General features: G+C 43.3%; 1 protein-coding gene across 1 annotated transcript in view; it reads right to left on the reverse strand.

The window, feature by feature from the left end:
- Positions 1 to 8,878: 8,878 nt before the first annotated feature.
- The window catches only part of LOC126455966 (enhancer of split mgamma protein-like), a 128,607-nt gene continuing 122,124 nt past the window's right edge, over positions 8,879 to 15,361 (reverse strand). The window contains exon 4 of the mRNA XM_050091723.1: positions 8,879 to 9,325. Coding sequence (XP_049947680.1) covers positions 8,879 to 9,325 — 447 coding nt within the window. The remainder of the gene's footprint in view (positions 9,326 to 15,361) is intronic.

A 15,361-nucleotide genomic window follows, 5' to 3' on the forward strand; every position in this document is an offset into this window, starting at 1 on the left:
GATCCACCCGAGTACTAATAACAACCCCGCCAATGCACTTGATTTGTATTGCTTGTATACGCTATACTACCGCCATCCATATACCTGCATATGACCTTTGTCACCTCAGTGTAGGTACCAGTTTTCGAGAAGTACTACTGTTGCTAAGCACATACGATAAATAATTAATCGCTGCCAGAAGAAGTGGTGCTAATACCGTATAACACTGCCGCTAGCTTTAGTAATCAACTCAATTCAGCGAGTCCACTAATTCTTCGGATACTCTGCTGAAGCCACTCGTTGATGATTAGATGGGGTAGAACAACCAGTCTGCGGGCATGTTCATTGCTACGTTTCACCCGCCGCTACAAGTTGTCCCAGACGTTTTCTATGGGATTGATACGGGGTGATTTAGCTGGCCAGCCGATGTGCCTTAGAGTTTTGACTGTGTGTCAAACCAGGATCGTATATGTGCAACTCTGTAAGTCTTGGAAGAAGAGAGAGTCCACAGTGTACTCGTCATGAAGGTCAGAAAGGGCAAGATTTGAGCACAAAGGCTGCTTAAATAAATACCATGGTTTAAAAAGAGGCTACACACCCTAGTGGCCTGCTTTCCACTTTCAATGTTGTTTGACGACTTACGGACGCGCAGCATTACGGCCGGTGTGATCCCTGACAACGGCAATTGCTGTTGAATTTGAAAACGACTGCCATTGACAAGGCATGGTCCTCTTCTCCGGACTCTATCGATTAGGATCTTTGCACGTTCATGGCTCTCACGCAGTTTGACATGGCTCAGAGTGGTGCAGCATACCTTGTAGACTCGCTCAACAGTCCGCATTGATACACGAACAAATCGGACAAGATCATTTACGGTCATGGGGATGACCAAACACGATGGCACTTTTCTGCCATTTCTCCTATCGCCACGTCGATCCATCTTACTCTGCTGATATCATACAATAGACTGGTAGACGCCCACCCTTCCCCACTACTACAAGTCAGTGGTGTTGTGTCACGTGCCTGCCTGGTAGGAGTTCTATTACATCTGCAGTATTTCAAGGGGACTTTTTTCTGTCATTCCGGGCGGCTGATTCATTACGGTTAACTGAGGTTACGTTTGGGGTTGTACTAACGAAACTATTTCGAAATGTGTTGGCTTCGATTTACTTTTCATTCATTGGACAGTAGTGTGAGTAGACAGAGAGAATTGCAGTAGGAAGCCCGTTGTCACCTATTATTGCAAATTTGTTAATGAATACTTCGAGGAACGTGCCTTAGAGTCGGTGGCTTTGAAACCAGAGTGTTTTTTCGGATAAGTACACGACACTTTTGTTGTTTGGCCTCATGACAATGAGAATTTGAACGACATTTTACAACACCTGAATTCAATCGACCAGAGGTGGAGGTCAAAAAGGATGGCTGCCTTCCCTTCCTTGAAGTGTTGGTCACGAAGAGGTCTGACAGTACGTTGGGACATGCTGCTTATTGGAAGCCCACCCACATTGACTTGTAGCTAAAGGCTGATAGTTGTTACCATCCGGCTCAGCGTGATGGGGTACTTCTTACCTTGGTTCGCAGGGACTACGTCATTTCAGACTTTGAGAGTTTGTCAGCTGACTAACCAACCTTGGTGTTGCCTTTCGTCAGAACGACTACAGTGAAAGACTGATCAAGCGTGTGTTGCGCTATTGATCGCCGGCCGGGGTGGCCGAGCGGTTCTAGGAGCTACAGTCTGGATCCGCGCGACCGCTACGGTCGCAGGTTCGAATCGTGCCTCGGGCATGGATGTGTGTGAGGCCCTTAGGTTAGTTAGGTATAAGTAGTTCTCAGTTCTAGGAGACTGATGACCTCAGAAGTTAAGCCCCATAGTGCTCAGAGCCATTTGAACCATTTTTTTGCGCTATTGATCAACCGTGCACCAGTTGAGTGTTGATAATACCGACTTGGCTCCGGGGTCTACGGCCTTTCTGCCTTACACAGGGAGCATTTCCAACAAGGTTGGTAACATTTTGCGGAAACATGATGTGAAACGTTTTTTCCGGCGTCCGGTCCGTCTAAAATTAGGATCCTTTTCTTCTTTTAGGTTCCGTTAAGGATGATGTTGGTTCGCATAAGACGGGTATCTGTCATATTCCTTGCATTGTGGCGTGTCACATACTGATCAGACGACCAGGACCGTGGAGGAGCGGTATACTCAGCATAAGCGTCATATAAGCTTACAACAGCCGAGTAAGTCGACTACCGTAGAACGTTGTCTTGGCCCCGGTTATCCTATGGAATATAACACGGAGATTGTGGCAATCACTTCCAACTATTGGCATAGTGTTGTTAAGGATACAGCTGAAATTAAATTAGTAAGTAACATTGTACATACAGATGGAGAGGTCTTTCCTTAAAGTCTTCGCGGAATCCTGCTCTCTCATGTGTTAAAAAACAGAGGGGTAGAGTTAATGGTACTTTTGTGTTAGCAGAAGAGCCAACACCGTGTTACGAGTGGAGGCCGAAATGCACGCGTTTTAGCTCACCCAGGCTGGCGTGAAGAGGGAAGAACTATACTGACGTGTGAAGTCTGGGACAATACAAGGAATGAGAATTCAGAAAGCGGATGTAATTAGTTTGATACTTAACTTTAATCCATTAATGATGAACGTCGCTCTTGACGGTACATGATTCACAATATTCTAGGCACTCAGTCCAGAACCGCGCGACTGCTACGGTCGCAGGTTCGAATCCTGCCTCGGGCATGGATGTTTGTGATATCCTTAGGTTAGTTAGGTTTAAGTAGTTCTAAGTTCTAGGGAACTGATGACCACAGATGTTAAGTCCCATAGTGCTCAGAACCATTTGAACCATTTGATTCACAATATTATCTGTTCAGAATACATTCTTGAAGATAGTACATATAGTAACTGAATATGGCGCCTTGCTAGGTCGTAGCAAATGACGTAGCTGAAGGCTACGTTAAACTGTCGTCTCTGCAAATTAGAGCGTATGTAGAGAGTAAACCATCTCTAGCAAAGTCGGCTGTACAACTGGGGCGAATGCTAGGGAGTCTCTCTAGACTAGACCTGCCGTGTGGCGGCGCTCGGTCTGCAATCACTTATAGTGGCGACACGCGGGTCCGACGTATAGGCCTACTAACGGACCACGGCAGATTTAAAGGCTACCACCTAGCAAGTGTGGTGTTTGGCGGTGACACCACAGGTACATTACCGTTCTTTAGTAAATTTCACTATCGATAACTTCCAGCATTGGTCATTTTTGGTTGAGTGGTGCCGTTAATGTTTACAGTTTGTGTGTATGTGTGTGTGTGTGTGTGTGTGTGTGTGTGTGTGTGTGTGTGTGTGCGAGTGTGTGTGTGTTTCCAGAATTGCTCTGCAAACCGAAGTTTCAAATTTCTTTGCGCAGAGCTTTCTTGTTTCCGTTTTCGTTTGAAAATGACAGGTTGGTCACCTGTCGATATAACGGCTGCGTTCTCGTAAGTTATGTGAACATGTACGATGTATGTGAGTGTGATACCGAGCGGCGCTTTTGACTCACTAACATGTGGCCACCAGATCACCTGCTGCTGCTAGCTACTGACGAGCGAATCCGTCAACAGTGAAAGAAATTGTGCGAGACCTGAGGCTGTTTTATCGAAAGTTCTTGAATGATTTCTATGGGCGTATCCATGTATCTGCTAGCGAGTTCAGGGGTTCTTACTCTCGGTAACATAATTATTTCATGACTGTTGCATACTGTCCTCATTTCCCAAGGTAAGAAGACCGCGAATAAGCACCCAGAAATTTTTTCCTTTGCAGGCCTTTTCTCTGGTACAAACATCGATGTGTTGATGTGTCCTTTTATCTTCAAAAGTAACCTTTATATCATCAAATTTCTTTTATTGCTCTAGTTCAACAAACGTCCCTGGGTGCACTTTCGGTCGGTCCCGGTCCGGAAAGGTGACAGAGGCTTGCCTGGTGTGCTGTGGCGTCTTTCTCGGTCTCTGGCTCTAACCTTCGTATAGTTTCTGGCACGAAATGGCTAAGCCTCTATCGTGCCTTGCGGTCGTGTACATTCATTGTTTTGTAACAGTGATCCAACTTGTTTGTCAAAATAAATAGTTGCATCATAATCGAGTAACAGTCCTGCAGTTGCTGTTCGAGGTCCCTTTATCTATAATTATTTGTAAATACTGAACTCAAGTGAAATCACACTATAATTTATAAATTAATAACCTTAAACCTAATCAAATCCGTTATTGCCACATTCGTAGGGCGGCTCTGCAGTTATGTGTCTTCCCCCGCTTCAAGTGTTCCTTGCCATTCATCACGCAGGTCCTCGATCCGTTCAGAGTGTTCCATGTCTTCCAGGGCAAGTCGATGCTCTTTATCCATGGTTTCACTCATGTATAAACAAGTCACGTATATTTCACATTTATTTAACATATTTGGTACATATTTGCACACATACTTCATCAGTATTCTACCTCTCCACTATTGTTTTCACTCATCTCAGTGTTTATGACGTCATATCACATGAAATTCGTGTCATAGAATGATATGCTTTTGGAAGTACGTTCATTGGTATATGTCAATAATGCCTGCAAAATGTGCTCCAAGTAAAGAAGTAATAAATTAAACGGAGATGCGTGATGTAGCAGTTTTGTGCACTAAAAGCGAAAACGTAGTACGCGATAAACTTTTTTCCTTTCATCATTTAGTGGGGAGTGTCGTTAAGTTTGGTGCAAGTCGCTAAGTGCTCTCGTTTCCAAATACTGGATGAAAATCGTCTGGCTATCTGCGTGTCATGAAGCACGCTTCTCTTTTCAGCCCACTCCCAACCCTTTGAAACATACGTAGTTCTTACACACATAGTGGTTCTTTCCTGACAGTGCATGGTATGTGTATTAACTTTGGTTGAGATCGATCCAGTGGTTTAGGAGGAGAGATGGAACGAACATAATAGATACATACATACATACTTACATACATACATGAATCCACTTTTATAATATGTATGGGCGACTGGGACTGGCTATGGACATCTGAGGGTTAAATTATATAACTCTGAAATTTATAACAATGTAAATATGAGCATCATGAATAAAGACAGCTGAGTGGATTATGTTACGTACATGTTATTAATAAATACAGTGTAACTCCATTGAGATCCAACTGATAAATTAATTTAAAGAAATACTGGAATTGATCTTCATATATACTTTGCCATGGTCACAATACGCCAGGCCTCTGAGATAATAAACTAGTAGTGTCCATCGTCCAGGGGAAAGATGTGCTTGATTTGGGCCTAAGGGGATTCGTAGCCCCAGACACAAAATGTCTATTTATGCACCTATTTTTTTTCAATATCTATAGTTGTTGTGCTCATTATGTGCTAACTAGTGTTTGTCGTATGCATCCTCTTGCCACAACGCTGTCCCAATCGTAGTTTTCGTCTGTGTGGCACATGTACATCTCCTCCAGACGTGTGCTGCCTCTTGTATTATGGAGAATTGTCTACAGATGTACGATTGACTTATGTGTTTGAGCTGCAGATGACTCCTGAAAATGATATTCTGCACATATGCTTTGACCATTTTGTGTACAGTGTGAGTGATGAATGTTAATGTGTCACAGTGGGCCAGAATTTCAGGTTATTTCCTCCTGGTTTTTCATTTCTTTGCTTTTTCCTCATTGCATACATTAATCAACATTCTTCTCCAGATGTGACTTTCAAGTCACCTACAGAAGAATCAAAAGTTTTTAATAATTACTAACATAAATTTTTATTATGAAATACAAGTAACAAACTTAAAATTTAAGATACATTAATATTGTTTCTTTATTTATATGAAAGACTATGGCAATTGCAGGCAGAAAATTATTATTGATACAAAATTTTAATACACTTAACCTACAATCAGTCAAATTCTGTATAACAATAACTTTAAAACATTACTTAACTATAATTTACCCTCTTTATCGTTCTCTAACAACAACCAGTTAATACAAACTATGTAATAATTGTTTTGAGAGATAGAGATTTTCAACATATGCAAATAAATAAAAAGTAACAGTTGTAACAGCTGTCACTATTAAAATTCAGAAACATCCTCAGGTTTTTCAATAGTTTATATGAGATCACGTAAATGCTGAGTATTCAATAAACTTTAAGCTAAAACATAGATATCAGATTTACAATTAAATTTTATAAAAATATATCTTTACCTGTTAATGATATTTCTTATACAATGCTTTGTTATTATATAGATATATACAACTGTAGAAAATATTAACTTTAAAATAAGATAACTTTAACAATTTAACTATAGAACTTTTCATTTGAATATTTCTGCAATTTTGGAATCTTATTTGCCACATAGTAACAAACATTAATTAGGGACACAATCTAATAATAAGGATCACAAAATATGGCTTTAGTTCGTTGATGTCGTAATTACATCTAAATTAGATAAAGTGAAAGTTTTGTTTCAGAGAGATATACAAGTGTGCAAGCCTCCATTTTACTTTCTGCAGAAGTTAGAGCAGTTATCTCACGTCCTATACTACTAGTAAGGAAGCTGATGCATCCAGTAAACTGTAACAAAAAACTTGGAGCAAGATATTACCAAAACCTAAGGATTTATGAACTCACTCTATATTATTCCAAGATATTCAGAGTCGCACGAAGTTTGTAAGGAATTCTCTCACATCAACGAAAATTAAATCTTTCTTGTGGTGTTTAATATGGTCAGTGTGATTACCAACATCGATGATCTCTAGAAAAATAATAGTGTGTACTCCACAAAAGCACGTATATAGTCCTGTAGAGACTTATGTATTTCTACTGCATCTATCTAAATAACATTCACTGCCATGAAAATAATAAAAGAACTTTATGATCGTTATGCACATGCTGCCATGAATGAACACTACTTTCTGTTCATGGATGAATAGTACTGATTCACTTTGCCACCTCACTTGGCGTAAAGGTCAAATAGAGGGGCTGTGGAGGGTGTTACGTTATGCCTAGAGGTTGTAGAGGGGAAGTAGCAAACAAAATGTTGATAAAGAACCCATGTTTGGAAATTTACCCTATGGGTACAAAATAAGTTTCAAGATGGGAACACTTATAAATCTCTATCTTCATGATGCTCATACCACCTCCGACTGTGGGTATTCGCAGTTGCTGGTAAGATGTGTCACAACTGCATTGGTAGTTAAATGGTGGTCGTAACAAGGAGAACACCCTATATATGTGATGTGTCATGCTTCAGGCATTGTTTTCGGTATGTTTATCTAGGAACACGGAGTTTTTCTGTACCATAATAGTTTTTTTACAGGTTACTGACATTTGTTAAATTACAATGTGACCCAAAAGACTGTTAATATTTGAAAATATACTAATTCACGGAATAATGTTGGTAGAAAGGTAAAACTTGAAACATATACCTGAAATGACACGGGGTTTCATTGAAACCAAAAACGAGTGCAAAAACGGTTAACAGATGGCACTGGACAGAAAATGTCAGTGATGCGCGGTAGGTGCTAGATACATCGATATATAATCGCATCACTCCTGGCCTAGCAGGCCTGGCAGATAAACACCTGCTGAAAGGTACGACTTTTATGTGACATGGCGCTACGCCCCATATTGTGAGAGATCTCTCGCGCACATCGTTTGGTGAGGATGGCGTGCTTCCCACCAGTTCCTTCATGTTTGGCCACCCAAGTCGCCAGACGTCAATCTGTGTAATTATTGATTGCCTGAACTCACAAGTCTACCGCAATCGCCTGACCTCGAAAGCGATGCCGAAAGACTACATCCCCCGGTACTTATTTCCATGCTGTACGGCGCTATGACGACATTGACCCTCGACTACGAGTATTGCTGATGAGCGTGGCCGACAAATTGACCACTCGTTATAAGGAACATTGTCTTTTCTAAAAATCGTTGTGTTAATTTTTGCTTTTGTATCATTTGAAGCGCCATCTGTTGGTCACGTCGTGTATTTCTTTGGTTCAATAAAACCCCGTGTCATTTCAAGCAAGTGGTCACGGGCAAGGCGAACTCTAGATTGCGGTTTATTGGTAGAATCCTGAAGCGATGCAGTCTACCAACAAACGAAATTGCTTACAGTACGTTAGTTCGTCCAGAGTATTGTTCGTCTGTATGGGACCCTTACCAGTTGGATCTGATTCAAGAAATTGAGAAGGTCCAAAGAAGAATGGCAAGATTCGTGACTGGTACATTTAGCCATCGCGAGAGTGTTACATATCTCACAGGAAGTTTGAGGTAGGACACACTTGCCGATAGACGACGCGCTAAACGGAAGGGGCTGCTCACTAAATTCCGAAATTCCATCTTCGCCGAGGATGTAGAGCATATATTATTACCTCCAACTTTCAAATCGCGCAATGATCACCATTCAAAGATAAGGGAAATTAGAGCTCGTACTGAGGTGTTCAGGCAGTCGTTTTTCCCTCACGCGATCCATGAGTGGAACAGGGGGTGAGGGAAAGGGGGGGGGGGGGGTGCGGAATATGACTTTGGCGCGAATTGTACTCTCCGCCAGACACAGCTTGGTGGCTAGCGGAGTATAGATGTAGATGTGGATGTAGATTTTATCTCTCTGACAAAATTATTCCGTGAAATATTCATTTTCGAAATGTTAACGGACTTTTGATTCACCCTGTATAAGATGTCAGTTGCATAACAAGAAATTTAAAACGTTTGCATCATTGTCAGAACAGCCGACACTGTTTATGTCTCGGCGAATTCGCTGCGGACGTCTTTAACAGTTGGAATTCACCCTAGCTTGCACATCCAGGTGAATCTAATGACGACATGTTTACAAGCCTCAAAGGCACATCCCTGGTGAGAGGCAGAGAAGGTCCACGAGTGGCAGCGTCGCTCACCAGGGCCTCCACATGCTTCCCGGCGGCTGGTGCGTCGCTTCGGGCACCGTCATCAGCAGTCCGGCCACCGGCTTGGCCAAGTCGCTGGCGCTGGGGGTGGAGGACAGCGACGCCGCGGAGGCTGCAGCCGCGGTAGGCGGCGGAGGCGACGCAGTCTCGGGGGCGGCCGCGTAGTGGTCGGAGGGTCGGTGGTCGGCGGTGGGGGCGGCGACGGCGGAGGAGGGTGCTGTGAGCGCGCAGGGAGACACGGGCGGCGAGAAGGCACCGGAACGTGGCGGCGCCGGCACCTGTACGCTCAGGGGGGCGGTGGGGGCGGCGGGGGCGGCGGTGGGCGGCGCGCAACGCGACAGGTGCGACACCAGCCGCGCCGACAGCCGCGCGTCCAGCCCGGGCAGCGACACCAGGAACTGGCACGCCTCCGTCGCGCACTGGCTGAACCCCGCCTGCCGGCAAACGCGACAGCTGTCAAGTCCCGGGCGTCACACATAGGGCCAGCGTCCCAAAAAAGTGATCATAAATACAGAAATAGTTCAGAGTTTCCGCTTAATGGGTCGGCTAGAGTAATTTATTTATTTATTGCCAAATTATAGACCTCTTACCTGAATATAAATAAAATTTTGTTGTTTTTTTAAGAAGAATATAAAAAGATGATAGGTTAGAGGAGAGATTTGTTAGTACCATCACCGAATGTGACTGACGATGAATACCTCAGGATGGTTTCTTCGAGCCGTTGACCGCCAGTCACACACACACACACACACACACACACACACACACACACACACACACACACACACACGCTTATTTACTGTCACATCTCAGCTTCCTCCTCCTGTTCGTCCTCATTGTCACTATTTTCGCTGTCACTGTGGGTATCGCTGTCCACCCACTGGAGATTGTTTTGGCTAGAGTAATGCTGGAATTATTGAATCCTGGTCTTAGAAGTGGCCATCCGTTTCTTCTGAAGGTTGAATTTCTTAGGATGATTTTTTTTATTGAGCGAAATCAAGCGAAATTTTTGTTGAAAGGATGCTATTATATTAGGTATGTACTTGATTGCTGACACTTACTTCATACTTTAATCATTTACTAACCATTAGTACTAGTTAATTAACTTCTTACGGGAATGCAAGCTAGAAGACTTGAAAACGCGAGCGACCGAAATAAGTTTTACATTCCGTCATAAAGTATGTACTATTATCTTCGCGGATCAGCCATCTGTCACGGTCCGCGCGGCTTCCCCCTTCGGTGTATTGTCGGTGTATTGTCCTTAGCGTAAGTTGGTTTAAATTAGCTTAGTGCGTAAGCTTAGGGACCGATGACCTTAGCAGTTTGGTCCCATAAGACCTTACCACAAATTTCCAGTTTTCAATCAGCTGTCAAATCCACCTACTAGCCGCAACGGCTTTGAGCCATTTTTTGAGCGACCGCCACAGTTGCAACGTGCCGTTCTTTACAATGAGAAAATATAATCGAAAATTTTACTAAAATTCAAATAAAACATACATGCGCCGCCCGGGTGGCCGAGCGGTTCTAGGCGCTACAGTCTGGAACCGCGCGATCGCTACGGTCGCAGGTTCGAATCCTGCCTCGGGCATGGATGTGTGTGATGTCCTTAAGTTAGTTAGGTTTAAGTAGTTCAAGTTCTAGGGGACTGATGACCTCAGAAGCTGAGTCCCATAGTGCTCAGAGCCATTTGAACCATTTTTGAACATATATGCATACATAATCATACACTTATTATTTGTATAGCATCGCTAATAAGCTATTACAAAATAAAAATATAAATATTCGATATAAGAACGTATATTTTAAACGCATTAAAAATGTGAGAAGTACACTTTGTAAAATAATTGTAATGTCTCATACTCATAAGCTCTTCCTTCACAAATCTAATTCTGTGAAATTATATTTTATATTATATATATCTTCTTTGCGGTAACAGTCTCCAAGGAAAGTGGACACTTCGTCGTCGGAAGCTATTGCCCTCTTCACACCTGCTGAGAATTATGAGTAATCAGATGCTGAGGTTGATGAAGAGGATACAAATGACGGTGAGAAAGAGGATGATGAGGGACATGAAGATGAACAGCAAGAAATAAAAAAAAAGAAAGAAGATTAGGATGCTGAAGAGGATGAAGAGGATATAAACGTCGGTGAGGAAGGTGGTGACGAAAAGCATGAAGATGAAGAACAACAAACACAAGAGGAAGAAGATTATGAAGTCCTATAAAACTTTCAATTTTTGTTACTAGTATATGTTTTTCGTAATAAAGTCAGTAATAGAGGGAATTTTTTAATAAAGTTTACCACTGAAATTATAGAACAATTTTTGTGCATTTCATAATTTTTTTCACATTGCTTTCGCGATATTGAACCCAACATTTAGAATTTCTCAATTTCGATATAAAATCGTTATAAGAAGGGTCAGACCCATTTTGCCATACTGGAGCAGATTTTTGCAATTTTCGCTACGTTTTCTGGATTCTTGTCCATTGTGCGTTGAGGAGCCTTACAGCCGCTGAAAACTGTGTACAGAGATCTTCTGATTACATTACATTAGATACCAGCAAACCACAAACGCAGATTCTTTAAAAACATTATATCTCCCGAATTATACGCCGTACAACTTTTTACAGTTACTTTCGGTGGAATACTATCTGCAAAATGTGTTGTGGATAGAGTTAACAGTAAAGAAGTAATAAACTAAAAGACCATGCCTGATGCCGCAGTCTTACTGCACGAACAGCGAAAAAGTAGTAAGCGATAAACGTTTTCATTTTGATAATTTTGTGGGGGGTGTCAGCGAGAAGTGTCAGGAAGATTTGAAATTATGTGTAAAGTTTGTTGAAAGTTGCTAAGCGCTCTCGTTCTCAGATACTCGATGAATACAGTCTGGGTCATCCGACCTGCGAAACTTTTCAGTCCTTAGCAAGCAGTTGCACATGACTGCTAAAAGCGAAAATATTTCATCACTCTACTCCGAAAGGAATTCAGTTGGTATAGAGAAAAGGGGCCTATAACGCTATAGTTCCCTAATGTGAGACACCACGATTGTGTCCATAGTAGGTGCTGAACTCTGACGGTGAGTTTCTTAAACAGGTCTCTAGCATGTCCGACGACGACACAGCGAACAGGACGCTATTGTTGAGCCGGACAGAGTACGTGGAGGCTGTTATAATATTTATAGTACTGTTGGAGTTTTTGTGACATCGGTGCTAAGTAAATATTTCTGCTAAAAGGTGAGCGAAAACAGTGTGAATATCAATCAAGATGTTTGGTCCAGTATTATCGGTGACCAAGTGACGGGTATTTGGAAATTTGTGGTAATTTCCTACGGTACCAAACTGCTAGCCTTACACATTACTTAATCTATCTTTAACTTAAGCTAAGGACTACACACACACCCATGCCGGAGGGAGGACTCGAACCTCCGACGGGGACAGCCGCCCGAACCGTGGCAACCAAGTATTGGCCTCTCTTCTGCACCCTCGTGTGAGAATGGTGTAGACACTCTCTAGATAACATCAGACTTGTTGATAGGGTTGCACTCATACTTTCCTACCTTGACGACATCCGAGCCACCGTATCGCTTCCAATTTAATCCCACACAAAATGTGTTGTGTTGGGTTCAGGTGCGGCAGGCAGGACCATTTCAAGAGTTGTTCTCATGTCTTTGAAGTAAACACTCCAAAAACCAATTCACAGAATCCATTTACTGATGGCTCCTTTATGCAAGTACCGATCTATCTGACTGTCACACGTAGTGCATAGGGGCCCGAGGATGGCATTAATGAGCTGCCGAAACTGATTGTCTAAATGAATAACTTCTCAAAAGATACGGCTGTTTGGCGATTTTCCTTGATAAAGATCCAAACCCTTCCATCGAACTGCCACTGGTTATAGCACGATTCATCGCTTGAAATCTCTTGGTTCCCGCCGTCCACAGTTCTGTGCCGTCTCTCCTTACACCACCCCCAAGCGACTTTTAGCACTGCTTACAGAAATATTATATGGGGAGTTGCTCGACCATTGTACACTATAATTTTTAACTCTCTACACACTGTCATTGAGCTAACTAAGACAGCTACCAGCACTTTGGAACTGAAGAAAGATTCCTTGCACTGACTTCACGAGCTGTTTTGCAATCACCCTGAGTAATACTTTCGGTCAGTAGATGAAGTCTGCCTGGTCAACAACGGTCGACTTCAGGAGCTATAGAAGGGTTGAAATAGCTCTGATCAGTTTTTTACTCAGCTGACATCGAGTGACTAGTCCACAGTCGAAGTCACTGACCTTTTCTGACCCAGACAGTCTGCTGTCAACTTCTTCTCTGCTGTCAACTTCAATACTCTCCGCCTCCTTTTATACTGACGGGTGGTCTCACGTGACTCCACATTACGCAGATGTGTCCGGATGTTATCGATCGGATAGTGTATTTAAAACACTGTGTATTTCATGTATTGTATTTTATTGTATTGTATGTTAACCGGGGGCCTAGAAACGACGGATAGGCTCCGTCCCCGCCGCAGCCGCAGTGGTCCACAACCCCACGACGACGCAGTCCACTTCACCCCTCCTCCGCCCCACACCGAACCATTCTTTCAGGGTTATTGTGCGGTTCGGCTCCCGGTAGACCCCCCCCCCCCCAGGGAATGTCTCACATCAGACGAGTGTAACCCCTAATTTTGCGTGGGAGAGTAATGGTGGTGTACGTGTACGTGGAGAACTTGTTTGCGCAGCAATCGCCGACATAGTGTAGCTGAGGCGGAATAAGGGAAACCAGCCCGCATTCGCCGAGGCAGATGGAAAACCGCCTAAAAACCATCCACAGACTGGCCGCCTCACCGGACTTCGACACGTCCGCCGGGCGGATTCGTGGTGGGGCCCAGGCGCTTCTTCCCAATACGGAAAGCCGCGCGTTAGACCGCACGCTCACCGGGCGGGAATTTCATGTACTATTTATTTGTACTCTATTCACGTAATTGCAATCTAGTAGTCTATTTTCAGCAAAACAATAAAAAAATCTCTACCAATCACACTACTGCGCTATGTTGCCCTTATGGTGATAGACAACTTCTTTTCTTTGCTCTGATTTGCTCGTGGCTTTGGGTTGTCCTAAGAAATGCAACAACCTACAGCTGTTCCCAATAGACAGCATGCCTGTTTGTAACGTTACAGGTGACTGGTCAATGTTCCGGCCGAGAGGATGTGCCCAGTGGCCGTTTCACGAATGTCTTAATAAGCTCGGCCAACCACCGTGAGCGAACAGCGTGACCGCGTACGTGATCCACCGCTGGTCATTAACTACGTTTAGCCGCCGTCCGCAGTTTTTAGTGCATGGCTCGTTAGAGGCTACCATCGACAGAGCCTCGGATAACTCGGCGTACTGCACAGTCTAGTGGGCTGCACAGGAAACTGTTTCAGCATGCCAAAGAGCATATATATGTAACCAGGAAGAATCCGTTGCTCTGATTAGATGTCTAGATGCTTACTAGCCGTGTACAGAAGGGGAATTGGAACCAAGACGTCTAGACTTGAGCAGGTAGTTCTCCACCATCTGACAGATAACATAAACGGCACATACCAGCCTCGCCTTTGTACTCTATTTCACCGTCGCTTGTACGAAAGATGCTAATCTACGTGGGAGAATTAGGTGAGAAAATCTTGCAGTTACTTTTCTTTACCTTGCTTTCCGTACACCCTTCCCATCACAAAGTGTCACCGCGTTGCCGTGAGCTCTGTAGCTTCGTGCGGATATTTGCTTCACCGAGCACTGCCTTTCGCTAAATTCTGCACAATGGCGGCGCATACGTAGAAGGGTTGCGAATAAGGTGAAGGCAGACAGAGTTCTGAGGCTTTTGGGATGACAGGCGGGAAGGTTAACACTCGATAATCGCAACAGTAAATTAGATTGTAAGATAAATCTGGAACAGTGCTGTAATTACTCGTATTTTGCTTGACAAAAGGAGACAGACAAAGCATAAAAATTCTTGTCAAACAAAACCACAGCAGCAGCTGAAAAATCTTTAAAGATGCACACAGTCTCGACCACAAAAACATTTATTTTGACGGTAACCAGTTTCGGTCAGTTTTTATCGGTGGTGGTGATCGGAGCGGGTTGACATTAGTGCAGTTACAACGCCCACTCCATTCAGCGCCACCGTCTACTATCACTACTAACGTAATACTACAAAAAATAAAAGCAATAGCAAAATAAAGTTGCTGCGACAATGTTAGGTCATTTATACAGGGTGTCTCAAAAAGAATGACCCGACTTTAACTTGTAATATTATTGAGACAAATGTCACTAGGTTACTGAAACTGCGCTAGATGAAATCGGCATGGTCTAGTGTGAGAAAAAACCCGCTAGATGTCGCTACGAGCGCTGACCTGGAGCGTGCACCCAGTCTCGCGCAATATAGCGTCAGCGCAACAGAAGGCGTATTGTGTTACTGAATTTAGTCGTACTCAGTCAG

The sequence above is a fragment of the Schistocerca serialis genome, chromosome 2, assembly GCF_023864345.2.
Source record: "Schistocerca serialis cubense isolate TAMUIC-IGC-003099 chromosome 2, iqSchSeri2.2, whole genome shotgun sequence".
NCBI lineage: Eukaryota > Metazoa > Arthropoda > Insecta > Orthoptera > Acrididae > Schistocerca > Schistocerca serialis.